Source organism: Pelophylax lessonae, assembly GCF_965119305.1.
Source record: "Pelophylax lessonae genome assembly, chromosome: 13".
In the NCBI taxonomy this organism is placed as follows: Eukaryota; Metazoa; Chordata; class Amphibia; order Anura; family Ranidae; genus Pelophylax; species Pelophylax lessonae.
This window is the reverse complement of record NC_138780.1, coordinates 23,336,861-23,353,993: the sequence shown is the minus strand read 5'-3', so window position 1 is coordinate 23,353,993 and position 17,133 is coordinate 23,336,861. Positions and strand designations below refer to the sequence as shown.

Below are 17,133 nucleotides of genomic sequence, written 5' to 3'. Positions count from 1 at the left end.
TTAGTCATTTTTTGAAAATGTAACAAAAAATAAAATCTTCCATGCACTCAGTATGCCTCTCAGCAAATTCATTGGGGTGTCTACTTTCCAAAAAGGGGTAATTGGAGAGGGGAGGGGGTGTACAGCCCTGGCAATTTATACCATAGTTTGTAGACAAAAAACTATTAATATACACTTTACACTAAGGCCCCGTTCACATAGGGGCGATCCGACTTAGAGGGGCGACCTCCGAGGTCGCGGTGCGAGCAGCGCGCCGCGACCTCGGAGCGGCCGCCACGGACTTCATGACATTGAAGTCTATGGCGGTCGCCTCCGGGTCGCCCCAAAGAAGCTCCGGACCCTTTTTCTAAGTCGGAGCGACTATGGAAGGTGATCTACCTTAGTGTGAACGGGGACTTATTGTTTTTTTTTTTGTTTTGTTTTGTTTTTTTTTACCAAAGACATTTAGCAGAAATACATTTTGACCTAAATTTAGGAGGAAATTTGAGTTTATTGGATATTTTTCTATAACAGAAAGTAGAAAATATTGGGTTTTTATTTTCATATTTATCCGTCTTTTTTCGTTTATTTCGCACAATATGCCACGGTCGGGAAAAGAGTAAATCCTTCCGGAGGTCAAATGGTTAATATTGGCATTATTTAAGAAAATGAACGAATGTAAATAAAAAAAAAAGTTGATTTTTTTTATGAGGGTTTAATTGTACTTTAAGGAAGCTGCAAGAACCAAGATAAGAAACACGAAGCACTGCTGGAGGTGAAGACTAGGGGGGCTGCCACATGTGATTCCCAAATGGAAGACAGTGCCGTCAATGTCAAAAGTCTGGTTTTCAAAATAACAGATGGAATCGGTAGCACAGCCGCGCAGTCTCGGGCCAACGCTGGGTCCCACTGCAATACAAAACAGTAATAAATACGTTAGAATTAACATAAGCCAGCATTTGCACATCACTGCATTGGGTATATATATTATCTGGGGCTTGCAAAGCTGCACAGGTGTCACTGGAAGCCTATTTCGGACCAGGACAAGCAGCAGACGGATTAGTGAAAGCATCTACTGAACAAAAGAAAACCCATCAGAATTGTGTACAGTATTCTAGTAGTAGAGCCTTTCATATACCGTAATTGCCGGCGTATAAGACGACGACTGGGCGTATAAGACAACCCTCTAATTTTCTAGTTAAAACATAGGTTTTGGGCTATACTCGCCGTATAACACTACCCCCTTCCAAGGCAACACCATTTAAAAACATCAGATTTGATTTAACCACTTGCCGACCGCCGCCCGACTATATACGGCGGCAGTCAGCCCCTCCCAGGCAAAGTGACGTACCGGTACGTCACTAGCCTGGGAGCCAATAGGGGGCAAGCGCGCCGCCGGAGGCGCGCTTCCGCCCCCGCTCGTACCCGATGGAGCCCGCGCGTGTGACCGGCGGACCCGATGTCCGTCCAGTCACTCGCGATCGTCGGGTGGAGAGGGAGAAAGGCAGGCGGCTAATGTAAACAAAGCCGCCTGTCATTCTTCCAGGTGTAAAAGCACAGATCATACGGTTCTGCTATGTAGGACCATTGATCTGTGCTGTTACATACACAGCCACATCCAATCACAGTAAAAATCACACCCCTAGGGACACACTTAACCCCTCCCTCTCCAATAAAGTTAACCCCTTCCCCCCCAGTGTCATTTTTACAGTAACAGTGCATATGTATAGCACTGATTACTGTAGTAATGTCACTGGTACCCCCAAAAGTGTCAAAAATGTCAGTCAAGGGTCAGATCTGTTCGCCGCAATGTCGCAGTCCCGCAAAACAAAACGCAGATCGCCGCCATTACTCGTTAAAAAAAAAACAATAAAAATTACAGAAATCTTTCCCTTTGTTAGTAAACGCAATAACTTTTGCGCAAATCAATCAAAATATGCTTTTTGCAATTTTTTTTACCAAACATATGTAGCAGAAAACAAATTGGCCTAAAATGTTAAAATTTTTTGATTTTTTTACATTTTTTTGGGGGGGGGGGGGGAATTTCATATAAAAAAATGTGAAAAATATTGTTATTTTTGCAAAATTGTCGCTCTTTTTTTGTTTATAGCGCATGATCAAAAAATCGCACAGGTGATCAAATACCACCAAAAGAAAGCTCTGTTTGTGGGAAAAAAAGGACGTCAAATTCATTTGGGTACAGCATCGCACGACCACGCAATTGTCCGTTAAAGTCACGCAGTGCCGAATCGCAAAATAGGCCCTGGTCAGGAAGGGGGTAAAATCTTCCGGTGCTTAAGTGGTTAAATAATTTTAAATAAATGGTTATGACTTATGGGTACTTAAAATCCTTCATAATACTCATCATGTTCATCATCTGACATCATAAGTTCATCAATGACATCTTGTGATACAGTGGTATGACAGTCATCGTATGGATCTAATTCCGAATCAGATGGTGTGGCTTCAGCTTCGGCTTCCCCTTCATCTTGCCACAAGTAGTCCTCCTCCATACCCTCCAATGAATTTGATATGCCACACTTCTTGAAAGACTTGATTACTGTTTCTGCATCATTATCATTACAGGCTTTTATGACAAAGTTACACAAAACATCCAACTGTGGAGCAAGCATGTTTCCTCCTTTTGAGACTTTTGGCCGCTAACCATCCACTCATTCCACTGTTCTTGAATGCGATCTTTAAATGGCTTGTTTGGGCACACATCCAGTGGCTGTACCAATGATTTCAACCCAGCAGGAGTAACTGCCGCATTTGTGTTTTATTCTTGCCAGCCTTTTCTTTGTGCCGGTAGTTTGCCCTGAACATATCCCACACCAGTAGGCTACGTTCTCGACAAAGTCCACCTAGTCGCCTACTCCATACATTGTCAAGCCATAGCTTTATCCAGGGCTTTTTTTTAAGCTGAAACGCGGCGGAACGGCATTCCGGCACCTATGACAGCCCTCTCCTCTTCAGCCTATGTCACGTAACTCATCGGGTCCCAGTACGGCAGGGGTGGGGAACCTTTTTTCTGCCGAGGGCCATTTGGGTATTTTTAAAATCTTTCGGGGGCCGTACAAAATTATCAACTTAAAAATGTGCCTGTTATATTTGGTCAAACATTTAATTAACTCACCCCTAATGTGATGGCTGCAACTGCTTTCTATTTGGTGAGGTGTCTGATGTTAGCTGGTATTGATGATGTTGCTACTGGCAACTGGTTTTCCCGGTTTGCCCCCCTTAATGCAGAGTGATGAGTGCCCCCATCAATGCAGAGTGATGAGTGCCCCCAATCAATGCAGAGTGATGAGTGCCCCCAATCAATGCAGAGTGATGAGTGCCCCCATCAATGCAGAGTGATGAGTGCCCCCATCAATGCAGAGTGATGAGTGCCCCCATCAATGCAGAGTGATGAGTGCCCCCAATCAATGCAGAGTGATGAGTGCCCCCATCAATGCAGAGTGATGAGTGCCCCCATCAATGCAGAGTGATGAGTGCCCCAATCAATGCAGAGTGATGAGTGCCCCAATCAATGCAGAGTGATGAGTGCCCCAATCAATGCAGAGTGATTAGTGCCCCAATCAATGCAGGGTGATTAGTGCCCCAATCAATGCAGAGTGATTAGTGCCCCCCATCAATGCAGAGCACATGGGGATTAGAGCGCCTCCTGATTACACACAGAGCAGGGTTCTCCTACTTACCCGGCGCAGGCGCTCTCATATGACGACACGCCTCCTGGACCGACTCCTATGATAGACGTCACCACTGTGCTGTCTATCATAGGTAGGAGGTGTGACTTTGTATGACAGCGGCCGCGTTGGGTAAGCAGAGGAACCCGCTCTGTGTGTAATCATGAGGCGCTCCCCCTCCCCTTCCCCTCCGGAGGCAGCCCAATGGCAGGGCCGGATCAGATGGTTTTGGGGGCCACATACAGCCCGCGGGCCGTAGGTTCCCCACCCCTGCAGTACGGCAACCTGCAGATGCCTGTGTCTCCGCCTCTACTCACAATTGTAGCATGGAGCGGAGGAGAGCTGAAACTCCGCCCCAGCTACAGTTGTAATAGCTCCTCGATTGGCTAAAAAAAAAAAAAAGCCTACGTATACCACTGAGCACTGACGGCGGAATAGATGAGGGAGTTGAGTTGTGAATGGGAGAGAGCTCTGCAGAGACTGAGATCACTGAAAGTGGAGAACTATGAAAGAGTGGTTGTGGGGGGAATACTGTAAAAGTATGTGTGTGGAGGGGGACGTCCCAATCATAGGGGCGGTGCTTAGGCGTCTCTCTGAGCCCCACCCCATGCAGACGTCATCTCGTCTGAAGGGCACACAGGAAGATAGAAGACACAGATGTTTGTAGCTAGTGAGGAGGGGAGATGTGAGGAGACCCCGGCAGTACTGCTAACCGTGAAAATCATTAAGTAATGAGTGTGCCAATATCTGTACACCCTGTACAGACCAGGACGTGAGCCCGGGTTGAAGTGTGGAGGGGAATCCAGCTCTCTGCATCCCTCATAATTCCACAGAAGTCTTCTCATGTGTTCTGTTCCAGTGACAGCTGAGGAGGCGGGCTGTGTGTAAAGAGTGCCTATCATGGAGATCAGGAGGCACAACTCCACCACGAGCACACACAACAGGTTCTGTCACAATCCAGACACCCTGACGGGAGAGGTTGACACCTGACACAGAGATCATAAGGTGACACCATACAGGTAACTCTTGACAATACCAGGGGGTGACACCACGCAGATAACACTGCCAGGGTGACACCACACAGATAACATGACCAGGGTGACACCACACAGATAACACGACCAGGGTGACACCACACAGATAACACAACCAGGGTGACACGACACAGAAAACACTTCCAGGGTGACACGACACAGATAACACGGCCAGGGTGACACCACACAGAAAACACTTCCAGGGTGACACCACACAGATAACACGACCAGGGTGACACCACACAGATAACACGACCAGGGTGACACCACACAGATAACACGACCAGGGTGACACCACACTGAAAACACTTCCAGGGTGACACCACACAGATAACACTGCCAGGGTGACACCACACAGATAACACTGCCAGGGTGACACCACACAGATAACATGACCAGGGTGATACCACACAGATAACATGACCAGGGTTATACCACACAGATAACATGACCAGGGTTATACCACACAGATAACATGACCAGGGTGACACCACACAGATAACACAACCAGGGTGACACCACAAAAAAACACGACCAGGGTGACACCACACAGAAAACACTTCCAGGGTGATACCACACAGATAACACTGCCAGGGTGACACCACACAGATAGCACTGCCAGGGTGACACCACGCAGAAAACACTTCCAGGGTGACACCACATAGATAACACGACCAGGGTGTCACCACACAGAAAACACTTCCAGGGTGATATCACACAGATAACACTGCCAGGGTGACACCACACAGATAACACTTCCAGGGTGACACCACACATATAACACGGCCAGGGTGACACCACACAGAAAACACTTCCAGGGTGACACCACACAGATAACACTGCCAGGGTGACACCACACAGATAACATGACCAGGGTGATACCACACAGATAACATGACCAGGGTTATACCACACAGATAACATGACCAGGGTGACACCACACAGATAACACAACCAGGGTGACACCACAAAAAAACACGACCAGGGTGACACCACACAGAAAACACTTCCAGGGTGATACCACACAGATAACACTGCCAGGGTGACACCACACAGATAGCACTGCCAGGGTGACACCACGCAGAAAACACTTCCAGGGTGACACCACACAGATAACACTGCCAGGGTGACACCACACAGATAACACGGCCAGGGTGACACCACACAGAAAACACTTCCAGGGTGACACCACACAGAAAACACTTCCAGGGTGACACCACACAGATAACACTGCCAGGGTGACACCACACAGATAACACGACCAGGGTGACACCACACAGATAACACGGCTAGGGTGACACCACACAGATAACACTGCCAGGGTGACACCACACACAAAACACTGCCAGGGTGACACCACACAGATAACACTGCCAGGGTGACACCACACAGATAACACGACCAGGGTGACACCACACAGAAAAAACTTCCAGGGTGACACGACACAGAAAACACTTCCAGGGTGACACCACACAGATAACACGATCAGGGTGACACCACACAGAAAACACTTCCAGGGTGACACCACACAGATAACACTGCCAGGGTGACACCACACAGATAACACGACCAGGGTGACACCACACAGAAAACACTTCCAGGGTGACACCACACAGAAAACACTTCCAGGGTGACACCACACAGATAACACTGCCAGGGTGACACCACACACAAAACACTGCCAGGGTGACACCACACAGATAACACGATCAGGGTGACACCACACAGAAAACACTTCCAGGGTGACACCACACAGATAACACGACCAGGGTGACACCACACAGAAAACACTTCCAGGGTGACACGACACAGAAAACACTTCCAGGGTGACACCACACAGATAACACGACCAGGGTGACACCACACAGAAAACACTTCCAGGGTGACACCACACAGATAACACTGCCAGGGTGACACCACACACAAAACACTGCCAGGGTGACACCACACAGATAACATGATCAGGGTGACACCACACAGAAAACACTTCCAGGGTGACACCACACAGATAACACTGCCAGGGTGACACCACACAGATAACACTGCCAGGGTGACACCACACAGATAACACGACCAGGGTGACACCACACAGAAAACACTTCCAGGGTGACACCACACAGATAACACGACCAGGGTGACACCACACAGAAAACACTTCCAGGGTGACACCACACAGATAACACTGCCAGGGTGACACCACACACAAAACACTGCCAGGGTGACACCACACAGATAACATGATCAGGGTGACACCACACAGAAAACACTTCCAGGGTGACACCACACAGATAACACTGCCAGGGTGACACCACACAGATAACACTGCCAGGGTGACACCACACAGATAACACTGCCAGGGTGACACCACACAGATAACACGACCAGGGTGACACCACACAGATAACACGACCAGGGTGACACCACACAGAAAACACTTCCAGGGTGATACCACACAGATAACACTGCCAGGGTGACACCACACAGAAAACACTTCCAGGGTGACACCACACAGATAACATGGCCAGGGTGACACCACACAGATAACACGGCTAGGGTGACACCACACAGATAACACTGCCAGGGTGACACCACACACAAAACACTGCCAGGGTGACACCACACAGATAACACTGCCAGGGTGACACCACACAGATAACACGACCAGGGTGACACCACACAGAAAACACTTCCAGGGTGACACGACACAGAAAACACTTCCAGGGTGACACCACACAGATAACACGATCAGGGTGACACCACACAGAAAACACTTCCAGGGTGACACCACACAGATAACACTGCCAGGGTGACACCACACAGATAACACGACCAGGGTGACACCACACAGATAACATGGCCAGGGTGACACCACACAGATAACACGGCTAGGGTGACACCACACAGATAACACTGCCAGGGTGACACCACACACAAAACACTGCCAGGGTGACACCACACAGATAACACTGCCAGGGTGACACCACACAGATAACACGACCAGGGTGACACCACACAGAAAACACTTCCAGGGTGACACGACACAGAAAACACTTCCAGGGTGACACCACACAGATAACACGACCAGGGTGACACCACACAGAAAACACTTCCAGGGTGACACCACACAGATAACACGATCAGGGTGACACCACACAAAAAACACTTCCAGGGTGACACCACACAGATAACACTGCCAGGGTGACACCACACAGAAAACACTTCCAGGGTGACACCACACAGAAAACACTTCCAGGGTGACACCACACAGATAACACGATCAGGGTGACACCACACAGAAAACACTTCCAGGGTGACACCACACAGAAAACACTTCCAGGGTGACACCACACAGATAACACTGCCAGGGTGACACCACACAGATAACACGACCAGGGTGACACCACACAGATAACACGGCCAGGGTGACACCACACAGATAACACGGCTAGGGTGACACCACACAGATAACACTGCCAGGGTGACACCACACACAAAACACTGCCAGGGTGACACCACACAGATAACACGACCAGGGTGACACCACACAGAAAACACTTCCAGGGTGACACCACACAGATAACACTGCCAGGGTGACACCACACACAAAACACTGCCAGGGTGACACCACACAGATAACACTTCCAGGGTGACACCACACAGAAAACACTTCCAGGGTGACACCACACAGAAAACACTTCCAGGGTGACACCACACAGATAACACTTCCAGGGTGACACCACACAGAAAACACTGCCAGGGTGACACCACACACAAAACACTGCCAGGGTGACACCACACAGATAACACGGCCAGGGTGACACCACACAGAAAACACTTCCAGGTTGACACCACACAGATAACACTTCCAGGGTGACACCACACAGATAACACTGCCAGGGTGACACCACACAGATAACACTTCCAGGGTGACACCACACAGAAAACACTTCCAGGGTGACACCACACAGAAAACACTTCCAGGGTGACACCACACAGATAACACTTCCAGGGTGACACCACACAGAAAACACTTCCAGGGTGACACCACACAGATAACACTTCCAGGGTGACACCACACAGATAACACGGCCAGGGTGACACGACACAGAAAACCCTTCCAGGGTGACACCACACAGATAACACGACCAGGGTGACACCACACAGATAACACGGCCAGGGTGACACGACACAGAAAACCCTTCCAGGGTGACACCACACAGATAACACGACCAGGGTGACACCACACAGAAAACCCTTCCAGGGTGACACCACACAGATAACACTGCCAGGGTGACACCACACAGATAACACGATCAGGGTGACACCACACAGAAAACACTTCCAGGGTGACACCACACAGATAACACGACCAGGGTGACACCACACAGAAAACCCTTCCAGGGTGACACCACACAGATAACACTGCCAGGGTGACACCACACAGATAACACAACCAGGGTGACACCACACAGAAAACACTTCCAGGGTGACACCACACAGAAAACACTTCCAGGGTGACACCACACAGATAACACTGCCAGGGTGACACCACACAGAAAACACTTCCAGGGTGACACCACACAGAAAACACTTCCAGGGTGACACCACACAGAAAACCCTTCCAGGGTGACACCACACAGATAACACTGCCAGGGTGACACCACACAGATAACACTGCCAGGGGGACACCACACAGATAACACGACCAGGGTGACACCACACAGAAAACACTTCCAGGGTGACACCACAGAGATAACACGGCTAGGGTGACACCACAGAGATAACACTGCCAGGGTGACACCACACACAAAACACTGCCAGGGTGACACCACACAGAAAACACTTCCAGGGTGACACCACACAGATAACACGGCTAGGGTGACACCACACAGATAACACTTCCAGGGTGACACCACACAGATAACACTTCCAGGGTGACACCACACAGATAACACTTCCAGGGTGACACCACACCGGAAGCACTGTTACCCGAAACAAAAAGAGTAGAACTCTAAATCAGACTTCCTCTTTTACTTTTTGAAGGCATTTAAAGTGAATGCAAAAGGTAAAACCACATACATTTTAAATGCATCCAATTAATAGGACCTCATTTACAAAATAAAATCGTTTGATTAAAATCTGTGAGTTGAGGTAAGGCCTCCTTCTCTTCTTCATAACAGGGGGAGGTGTTTTGTAGTTCATGGGGATAACAGGGAACAATGCTAACTAGTAATAACAGTCCAGAAAGCTCATAAAGTTATCAGCTCACAAGATTCCTGGCTGCATTAACAGTTTATTTTTATTTTTTTAATTTTTTTTTAACATTTTAGGCCAATTTGATTTCTGCTACATATTTTTGTACCTTGATTACTGAAGGCCCCTTTCACACTTGTGTGACCTCAAAGTCATGCAATCTTTTACCGCGTTTTTTGCCGCGAAGCGATGCCTATTACATTTTTCCCTTTGCGCCCCCTCAAAAATTTTGAACAACAGCCGCCACTGATGGTGTCCTTGTACTGGACTTCAAGTGAACTATGTCCCAAGGCTTTACTGGACACCAAAAATACCATGTCCCAGGCCTGTACTAGACTCCAAGTGAGCCATATTCTGGACCCGTACTGGAAGTGAACCATGTCTCCAACTGAACCGTATCCCCGACCTGTACTTGACTGCAAGTGAACCATGTCCCAAGCCTGTACTGGACACCAAATATATCATGTCCCAGGCCTATACTGGACACCAAATACACCATGTCCCAGGCCTGTACTGGACACCAAATATATCATGTCCCAGGCCTATACTGGACACCAAATACACCATGTCCCAGGCCTGTACTGGACACCAAATATATCATGTCCCAAGCCTGTACTGGACACCAAATATATCATGTCCCAAGCCTGTACTGGACACCAAATATATCATGTCCCAGGCCTGTACTGGACACCAAATACACCATGTCCTAGGCCTGTACTGGACACCAAATATATCATGTCCCAGGCCTGTACTGGACACCAAATATATCATGTCCCAGGCCTGTACTGGACACCAAATATATCATGTCCCAGGCCTGTACTGGACACCAAATACACCATGTCCCAGGCCTGTACTGGGCACCAAATACACCATGTCCTAGGCCTGTACTGGACACCAAATATATCATGTCCCAGGCCTGTACTGGACACCAAATATATCATGTCCCAGGCCTGTACTGGACACCAAATATATCATGTCCCAGGCCTATACTGGACACCAAATACACCATGTCCCAGGCCTGTACTGGACACCAAATATATCATGTCCCAGGCCTATACTGGACACCAAATACACCATGTCCCAGGCCTGTACTGGACACCAAATATATCATGTCCCAGGGCTATACTGGACACCAAATACACCATGTCCCAGGCCTGTACTGGACACCAAATATATCATGTCCCAGGCCTATACTGGACACCAAATACACCATGTCCCAGGCCTGTACTGGACACCAAATATATCATGTCCCAGGCCTATACTGGACACCAAATACACCATGTCCTAGGCCTGTATTGGACTTCAAGTGAACCATGTCCCAGGCCTGTACTGGACACCAAATATATCATGTCCCAGGCCTATACTGGACACCAAATACACCATGTCCCAGGCCTGTACTGGACACCAAATATATCATGTCCCAGGCCTGTACTGGACACCAAATATATCATGTCCCAGGCCTATACTGGACACCAAATACACCATGTCCCAGGCCTGTACTGGACACCAAATATATCATGTCCCAGGCCTATACTGGACACCAAATACACCATGTCCTAGGCCTGTATTGGACTTCAAGTGAACCATGTCCCAGGCCTGTACTGGACACCAAATACACCATGTCCTAAGCCTGTATTGGACTTCAAGTGAACTGTGTCCCAGACCCCTCTTGAATGGTAAGTGAAACATATCCCAGACCTCTACCAGATTCCAATGCCTCGTTTCCACTGAGCGGATCGGTTCGGGTCAGTTCGGTACGGTACGCTATTTTGAGTGTTTCCATTATGAAAGTGGCCCATACAACCGAACCAAACCGCACCATTCCTGGTCCTCCTTCAGATGTAGGGCTATAGGAAATGGTACGGTACGGTTAGGGTGGAGCTACTGGCGTCACACGATACATTCCACTGATTGGAGGACAGGAAAACCTCAATGCTTACGTCAAAAGGCACTTGGTGTAAACCCCACATGGCCCCTGGTGGTCCGACTTGCAGTGGAAACGCTCACCTGAATAGGCCGGACCATTCTAACCCTTCCAAACTGTACCGACCCGAACCGTTCCGCTCAGTGAAAACGAGGCATAAAGTGAACCCTATCCAAGACCCTTACTGGACTCCAAGTGAAACGTATCCCAGAACCCTACTGGATTCCAAGAGAACCATGTCCCAAACCCTCACTGGACTCCAAGTGAGCTGTGTCCTAGACCCCTAATGGACACCAAATAAACCATGTTCCAGACTCATACTGGACTGGGACAGAGGGATTGATTTAAAGACTAAAACCAGTACTTACATATACCAGAAGGTACCTATACTTCAGCACTGCTGTATTTTGTAATATTTTAGATTTTAGGTCAGGTTCATGTCAAGGACATTCAATTTAAAATAAAATAAATTCCTGAAGTCATATTAGTTTTTCTTAACCACTTACCAACCGCCCACAGTATATTTACTGCGGCAGTCAACCCCGTACAGGCAAAGTGACGTAGTATCACGTCGCTAGCCTGAGAGCCTCTAGGGGGCGAGCACACACCGCCGGAGGCGCGCTCCCGCCCCCGCTCGTTCCCTAACATGTTCGCGCGTGTGACTGGCGGACCCGATGTCTGCCGATCACTCGCGATCTCCCGCTGGAGAGGGAGAAAGGCAGGCGGCTGATGTAAACAAAGCCGCCTGTCATTCTCCCTGATCTAACTGCAGGGATCATACGATCCTGCTATGTAGGATCGTATGATCTCTGTGGTTACATCACTAGCCACACCCCTTTACAGTTAGAAGCATGCCCCTAGGGACACACTTAACCCCTGCATCACCAATAAAGTTAACCCCTTCCCTGCCTGTGTAATTTTACTGTAACAGTGCATATGTATAGCACTGATTACTGTAGTAATGTCACTGGTACCCCCAAAAGTGTCAAAAATGTTAGTCAGGGGTCCGATCTGTCTGCCGCGATGTCGCAATCCCGCAAAAAAAATTGCAGATCACCGCCATTACTCGTTAAAAAAAAAACAATAAAAATGACAAAAATCTTTCCCTTAGTTAGTAAACGCAATAACTTTTGCGCAAACCAATCAAATTATTGCGATTTTTTTTTTTTTACCAAACATAGGTAGCAGAAAACAAATTGGCCTAAAATGTTAAAAAATTTTGATTTTTACATTTTTTTGGGGGAATTTCATATAAAAAAATGTGAAAAATATTGTTATTTTTTCAAAATATTCGCTCTTTTTTTGTTTATAGCGCAAAAACTAAAAATCGCACAGGTGATCAAATACCATCAAAAGAAAGCTCTGTTTGTGGGAAAAAAAGGACGTCAATTTTAATTTGGGTACAGTGTCCCACAACCGCGCAATTGTCCGTTAAATTCACGCAGTGCCGCCGAATCACAAAATAGGGCCTGGTCAGGAAGGGGGTAAAATCTTCCGGGGCTTAAGTGGTTAAATAAAATGTATTCCTGGAGTCATATTACTTTTTCTTAAAGCCAAACTTCAAGTCAATAACTAAATACACAGATACATGATTATATAGAGGCTGCCTAACCTGCCAAACGAGTAGCATTTCTGTCCATCCAGTCCTGAGATTTGCACAACTTTGCCACATCACAGAGTCCTGTCTGGTAGGGCAAGAGACCTGATTTTTCCCTGCTGTTCATTTTCACTTACAGACCTTGTCCCTTATCCACCTTGTGATTGGACAGTGAAAAAACTAGATAGTGTCATGAAGAGCTCATCCCTCTGCCACTCTGCCCTCTACTTCTGTCAGAATGCTTCTAGCTCTGCAGCACAACTAAATGGCTCCTTGTGCTGTTTCTGCCTTCCCCAGTCTGAGCTCTGCTCTACAGTGACTGCAAGAGGCTGACAATAAGTCAAAGTTAGGTACCTACGCTAATTGTATTTAAAGATACACATAAATATGTATTATTGATTACAGATCTAATTTTAATTGGCGTCATTTATGTTCTTGGAGTTCAGCTTTAACTCCACTTTCCTGCTTGTGTGATTGGCTCACCAATTTTCCCAGAAATCTACATAAGATACATTGATTTCTGGCATCCCCTGCAACAAAAATGTAATTTTTGATGAGATACTACCAATAGGAACATGTCTAAAGGGATGCAGGACCAGCAGCTTCCCTCATTAGAGCCCTGCAGCTGCCACAGCTGATAGATAATTATGAAACCACTCCCATTTAGCCCACTCAGCACAGAGGCACAGAAGAACAAACAATGATTTCTTCTGAATAACAAAAGGTAGGAATCAGCAACAAAGTTTGTTATAATCCTTGTAATGTACCTAGATCACCCAGAGGGGAAGTTTTTTTTTCTCAACAAAAGTGGAGTTATGCTTTAAGTCCTGCTATTTGCTCATTCATCTGATTGACTCACATGTTGTAAGTTCCACATTGGCGCAGTATTTTTCCTTGTCCATGCACTCAAGCTTACAGGATTCATCTTTAGCCGAAGTACAAGTCTGGCAGACGACTCCATTTTTTATTGATTTTCGTGTTGGCACTAAAATAGATAAGAATGAATAGGGTTTGTTAAAAAAAATGGATTTTACCGTAAAATCCATTTCTCTGATGTTCATTGACGGACACAGCTCCTGATCTTCTTAAGGCTCCATGTACACGGGACGCTGGAAATGGCCGTTTAGGAGCAGTTGGGCGTTTTTTTCAGAAGCCCCTGAACGCAGCTCCATGTTATCTTATCTGTCCATGTACACCAGGTCGTTTACAGTCATTTGCAGGCAGTTGCGTTCAGGGACTTTTTTTAGAACGCAATTATTTGCGTTCGAACGTGTGTTTCCCGGCGTTTCGAACGCAAAAACACGACCGAACGCGTCCGAACGCGATGACCCACGTTTAGCATTCGCGTTTTTCAATTTTAAAGGGGAATCATTTTTTTGACCTCTAGGAATGGTTCTAAACGCAAACGCCCGCTAAACGCCCTCTAAATGCGGGTACAAACGCGACCGAACGGACGTTTCAAACGTCCTAAAAATTCCAGCATTCAAAGGGACTTTTAACAACGTCCCGTGTACATGGAGCCTAACCATTGGGTTATACTGCCCCCTACAGGAGAAGAACACTAGGCAGAAAAAAAAGTCTGGCTACACCTATTGGCGGTCCCAGGGGGTATACTCCCTCTCTCTGCTATAGGTACTCAGTTTTGTTACAATCAGTGTCAGAAGAATTACAACTCCACAGAGGGAAGGGTACGGTGTCCATCAATGAACATCAGAGAAATGGATTTTACGGTAAGTCAAAAATGCCATTTTCTCTTTTCCTCATTGATGGACACAGCTCCTGATCTTCTTAACCATTGGGACATCCCAAAGCAGTGTTAAACTTACCGTGCTCCCTGCTAGTTGATTCACTTGGTCCCCAGTAACACCGAGCTCCTTTTACTGTGTGTGGGGAAAATAAGGGCCAAAGAGCGGCGGCGGAGATTCGGGGAGAGAAGTGTGACATCCATACACATAGAGGGACAGGATATTATGGATGGTGGAGGGAGCGCAGCCTGCTGTGTACACACACCGGGATTGAAAATCCTGAAAAACATCAAAGTGGCGATTGTGGATGGACATAACCAATACGTATCTGGAAATACTTTGGTGTATTCGTTTCCAATTAATAAAAATAAAGCTGCGCTGAAAATGATACATGTAATAAAACAGATATATCTCAAAAAATAGCAATGAGCTATCAGACAAATGTGGAAGTGATCAAATTAATTGTGCAATCAAACAAATAAAAGGGACACCCCCTTAACCAGTATAAATAATGACTCCAAGATATAAGTTGAATAAAGAGTCCATTAAGAAATAAAGAGTCCAGATGATGTTTATAATGGTGCAAAGAAACAGAATCCTCCAACACTAAATGAATTTTCTTCCACCGTGTTATAGTGCAAAAATCACGCTAATGCGCTTACCGAATGGAAGCTGTAATCAAGCATAGATATGAATCATGAGAGATATACATCCAGTCAGCTCAACCAGGACCCTTGACAACTTCACTCCAGGTCAGCAAGATGGTATACACAGCGGTATAGAGAACCCGGGCAATCCACAATCCAGCAGTTAGCATGAAAAGATAATAGCCACCATAGTGAAGTATATAAAAGTAGACATTGATTGTAAAAAGGTAGAAAACTCACATATATAAAAACGAACAGCGCTTGTAATCAGCGGGGGATCCGAAGAACACAGCCGCCTGACTTCCGGGTATCACGTGGTGATGTCAGCACGCCTTCCTGATGTGTTTCGTCATAGATGACGTCTTCCTGGCCTGAACTATTGGTTTGAGCGATTAGCACAGCATCAAATAGGCAAAGCAAGTGTTTCCTGGTCTTTGGTTGCAAGACTCACTAAACCACCCATAAAGGGCAAGACGGATACCCCTCCTTGATCAAATCTCCTTATCCTGTTCAATACTGTTTTTGGAGATAATTATCCTTTGACAAGTTGCCCAGTACCTGGAGAACCAGCAGAGGAGAAGTTCCGTCTTCCCCATAGGATACCACGGCTTATGTTTGGTTATATCCCTAGCACTGTCCACCCTTGTGGTCTATATTTCTGGTAAGGAGGCTATATGAGCAGTGGTGGATACTGTTTTCGGTGGTGAAATCTTCACTCTTCTACATTTTCAGTCGATTGGTAAATTTTATGGTCGGAAAACCACTTAGTCACCATTTGTTGAACTATCACTGATGTTCACTTTCAAATAAGAGCTTTGGTTTCCTGTTTCTCTTGTGTTTTATTCATTTACTTTTTACATTTTTTTACTTTTTTATATATTTTTTTTTCTTGTCACTAATGCATTGATAATATATATTTCAATTATCACTATTAGCGCAACCTAGTTTTTTTTGTTTATGTTTTTATACTGTATATCTCGCTTTTAATTTGCAGCTTCGCAACAGAGACCGCACTGGAAGTGTCAAGTGCCTAACTCCCTGAAGAAAAGTATGCATCAGGGAGTATGTGGCCAAGGGCTGTTGAAATAAGACCGCTAATGCCCCGTACACACGCATCGATAGTTGGCCGTGAATTTTCGGCCAACGTCCGATCGGCCGTTTTTCGGCTTGTTAGTATGATGCTTCCGACAACCGACTCCGACTTTTCGGCCGAAAAAAAAATCTGGTGTGCAGGCTATAAAATTTTTGTTGGCCGTCACCACAAC

At 46.6% G+C, this 17,133-nt stretch overlaps 1 protein-coding gene across 1 annotated transcript in view; it reads right to left on the bottom strand.

Moving 5' to 3' along the window:
• Nucleotides 1–680: 680 nt before the first annotated feature.
• The window catches only part of LOC309569299 (phospholipase A2 inhibitor and Ly6/PLAUR domain-containing protein-like), a 35,073-nt gene continuing 18,620 nt past the window's right edge, over nucleotides 681–17,133 (bottom strand). Inside the window, exons 4-5 of the mRNA XM_082275082.1 lie at nucleotides 14,336–14,461; nucleotides 681–888 (exon numbers count right to left, since the gene is read on the bottom strand). Coding sequence (XP_082131208.1) covers nucleotides 695–888; nucleotides 14,336–14,461 — 320 coding nt within the window. The 3' untranslated portion in view covers nucleotides 681–694. The remainder of the gene's footprint in view (nucleotides 889–14,335; nucleotides 14,462–17,133) is intronic.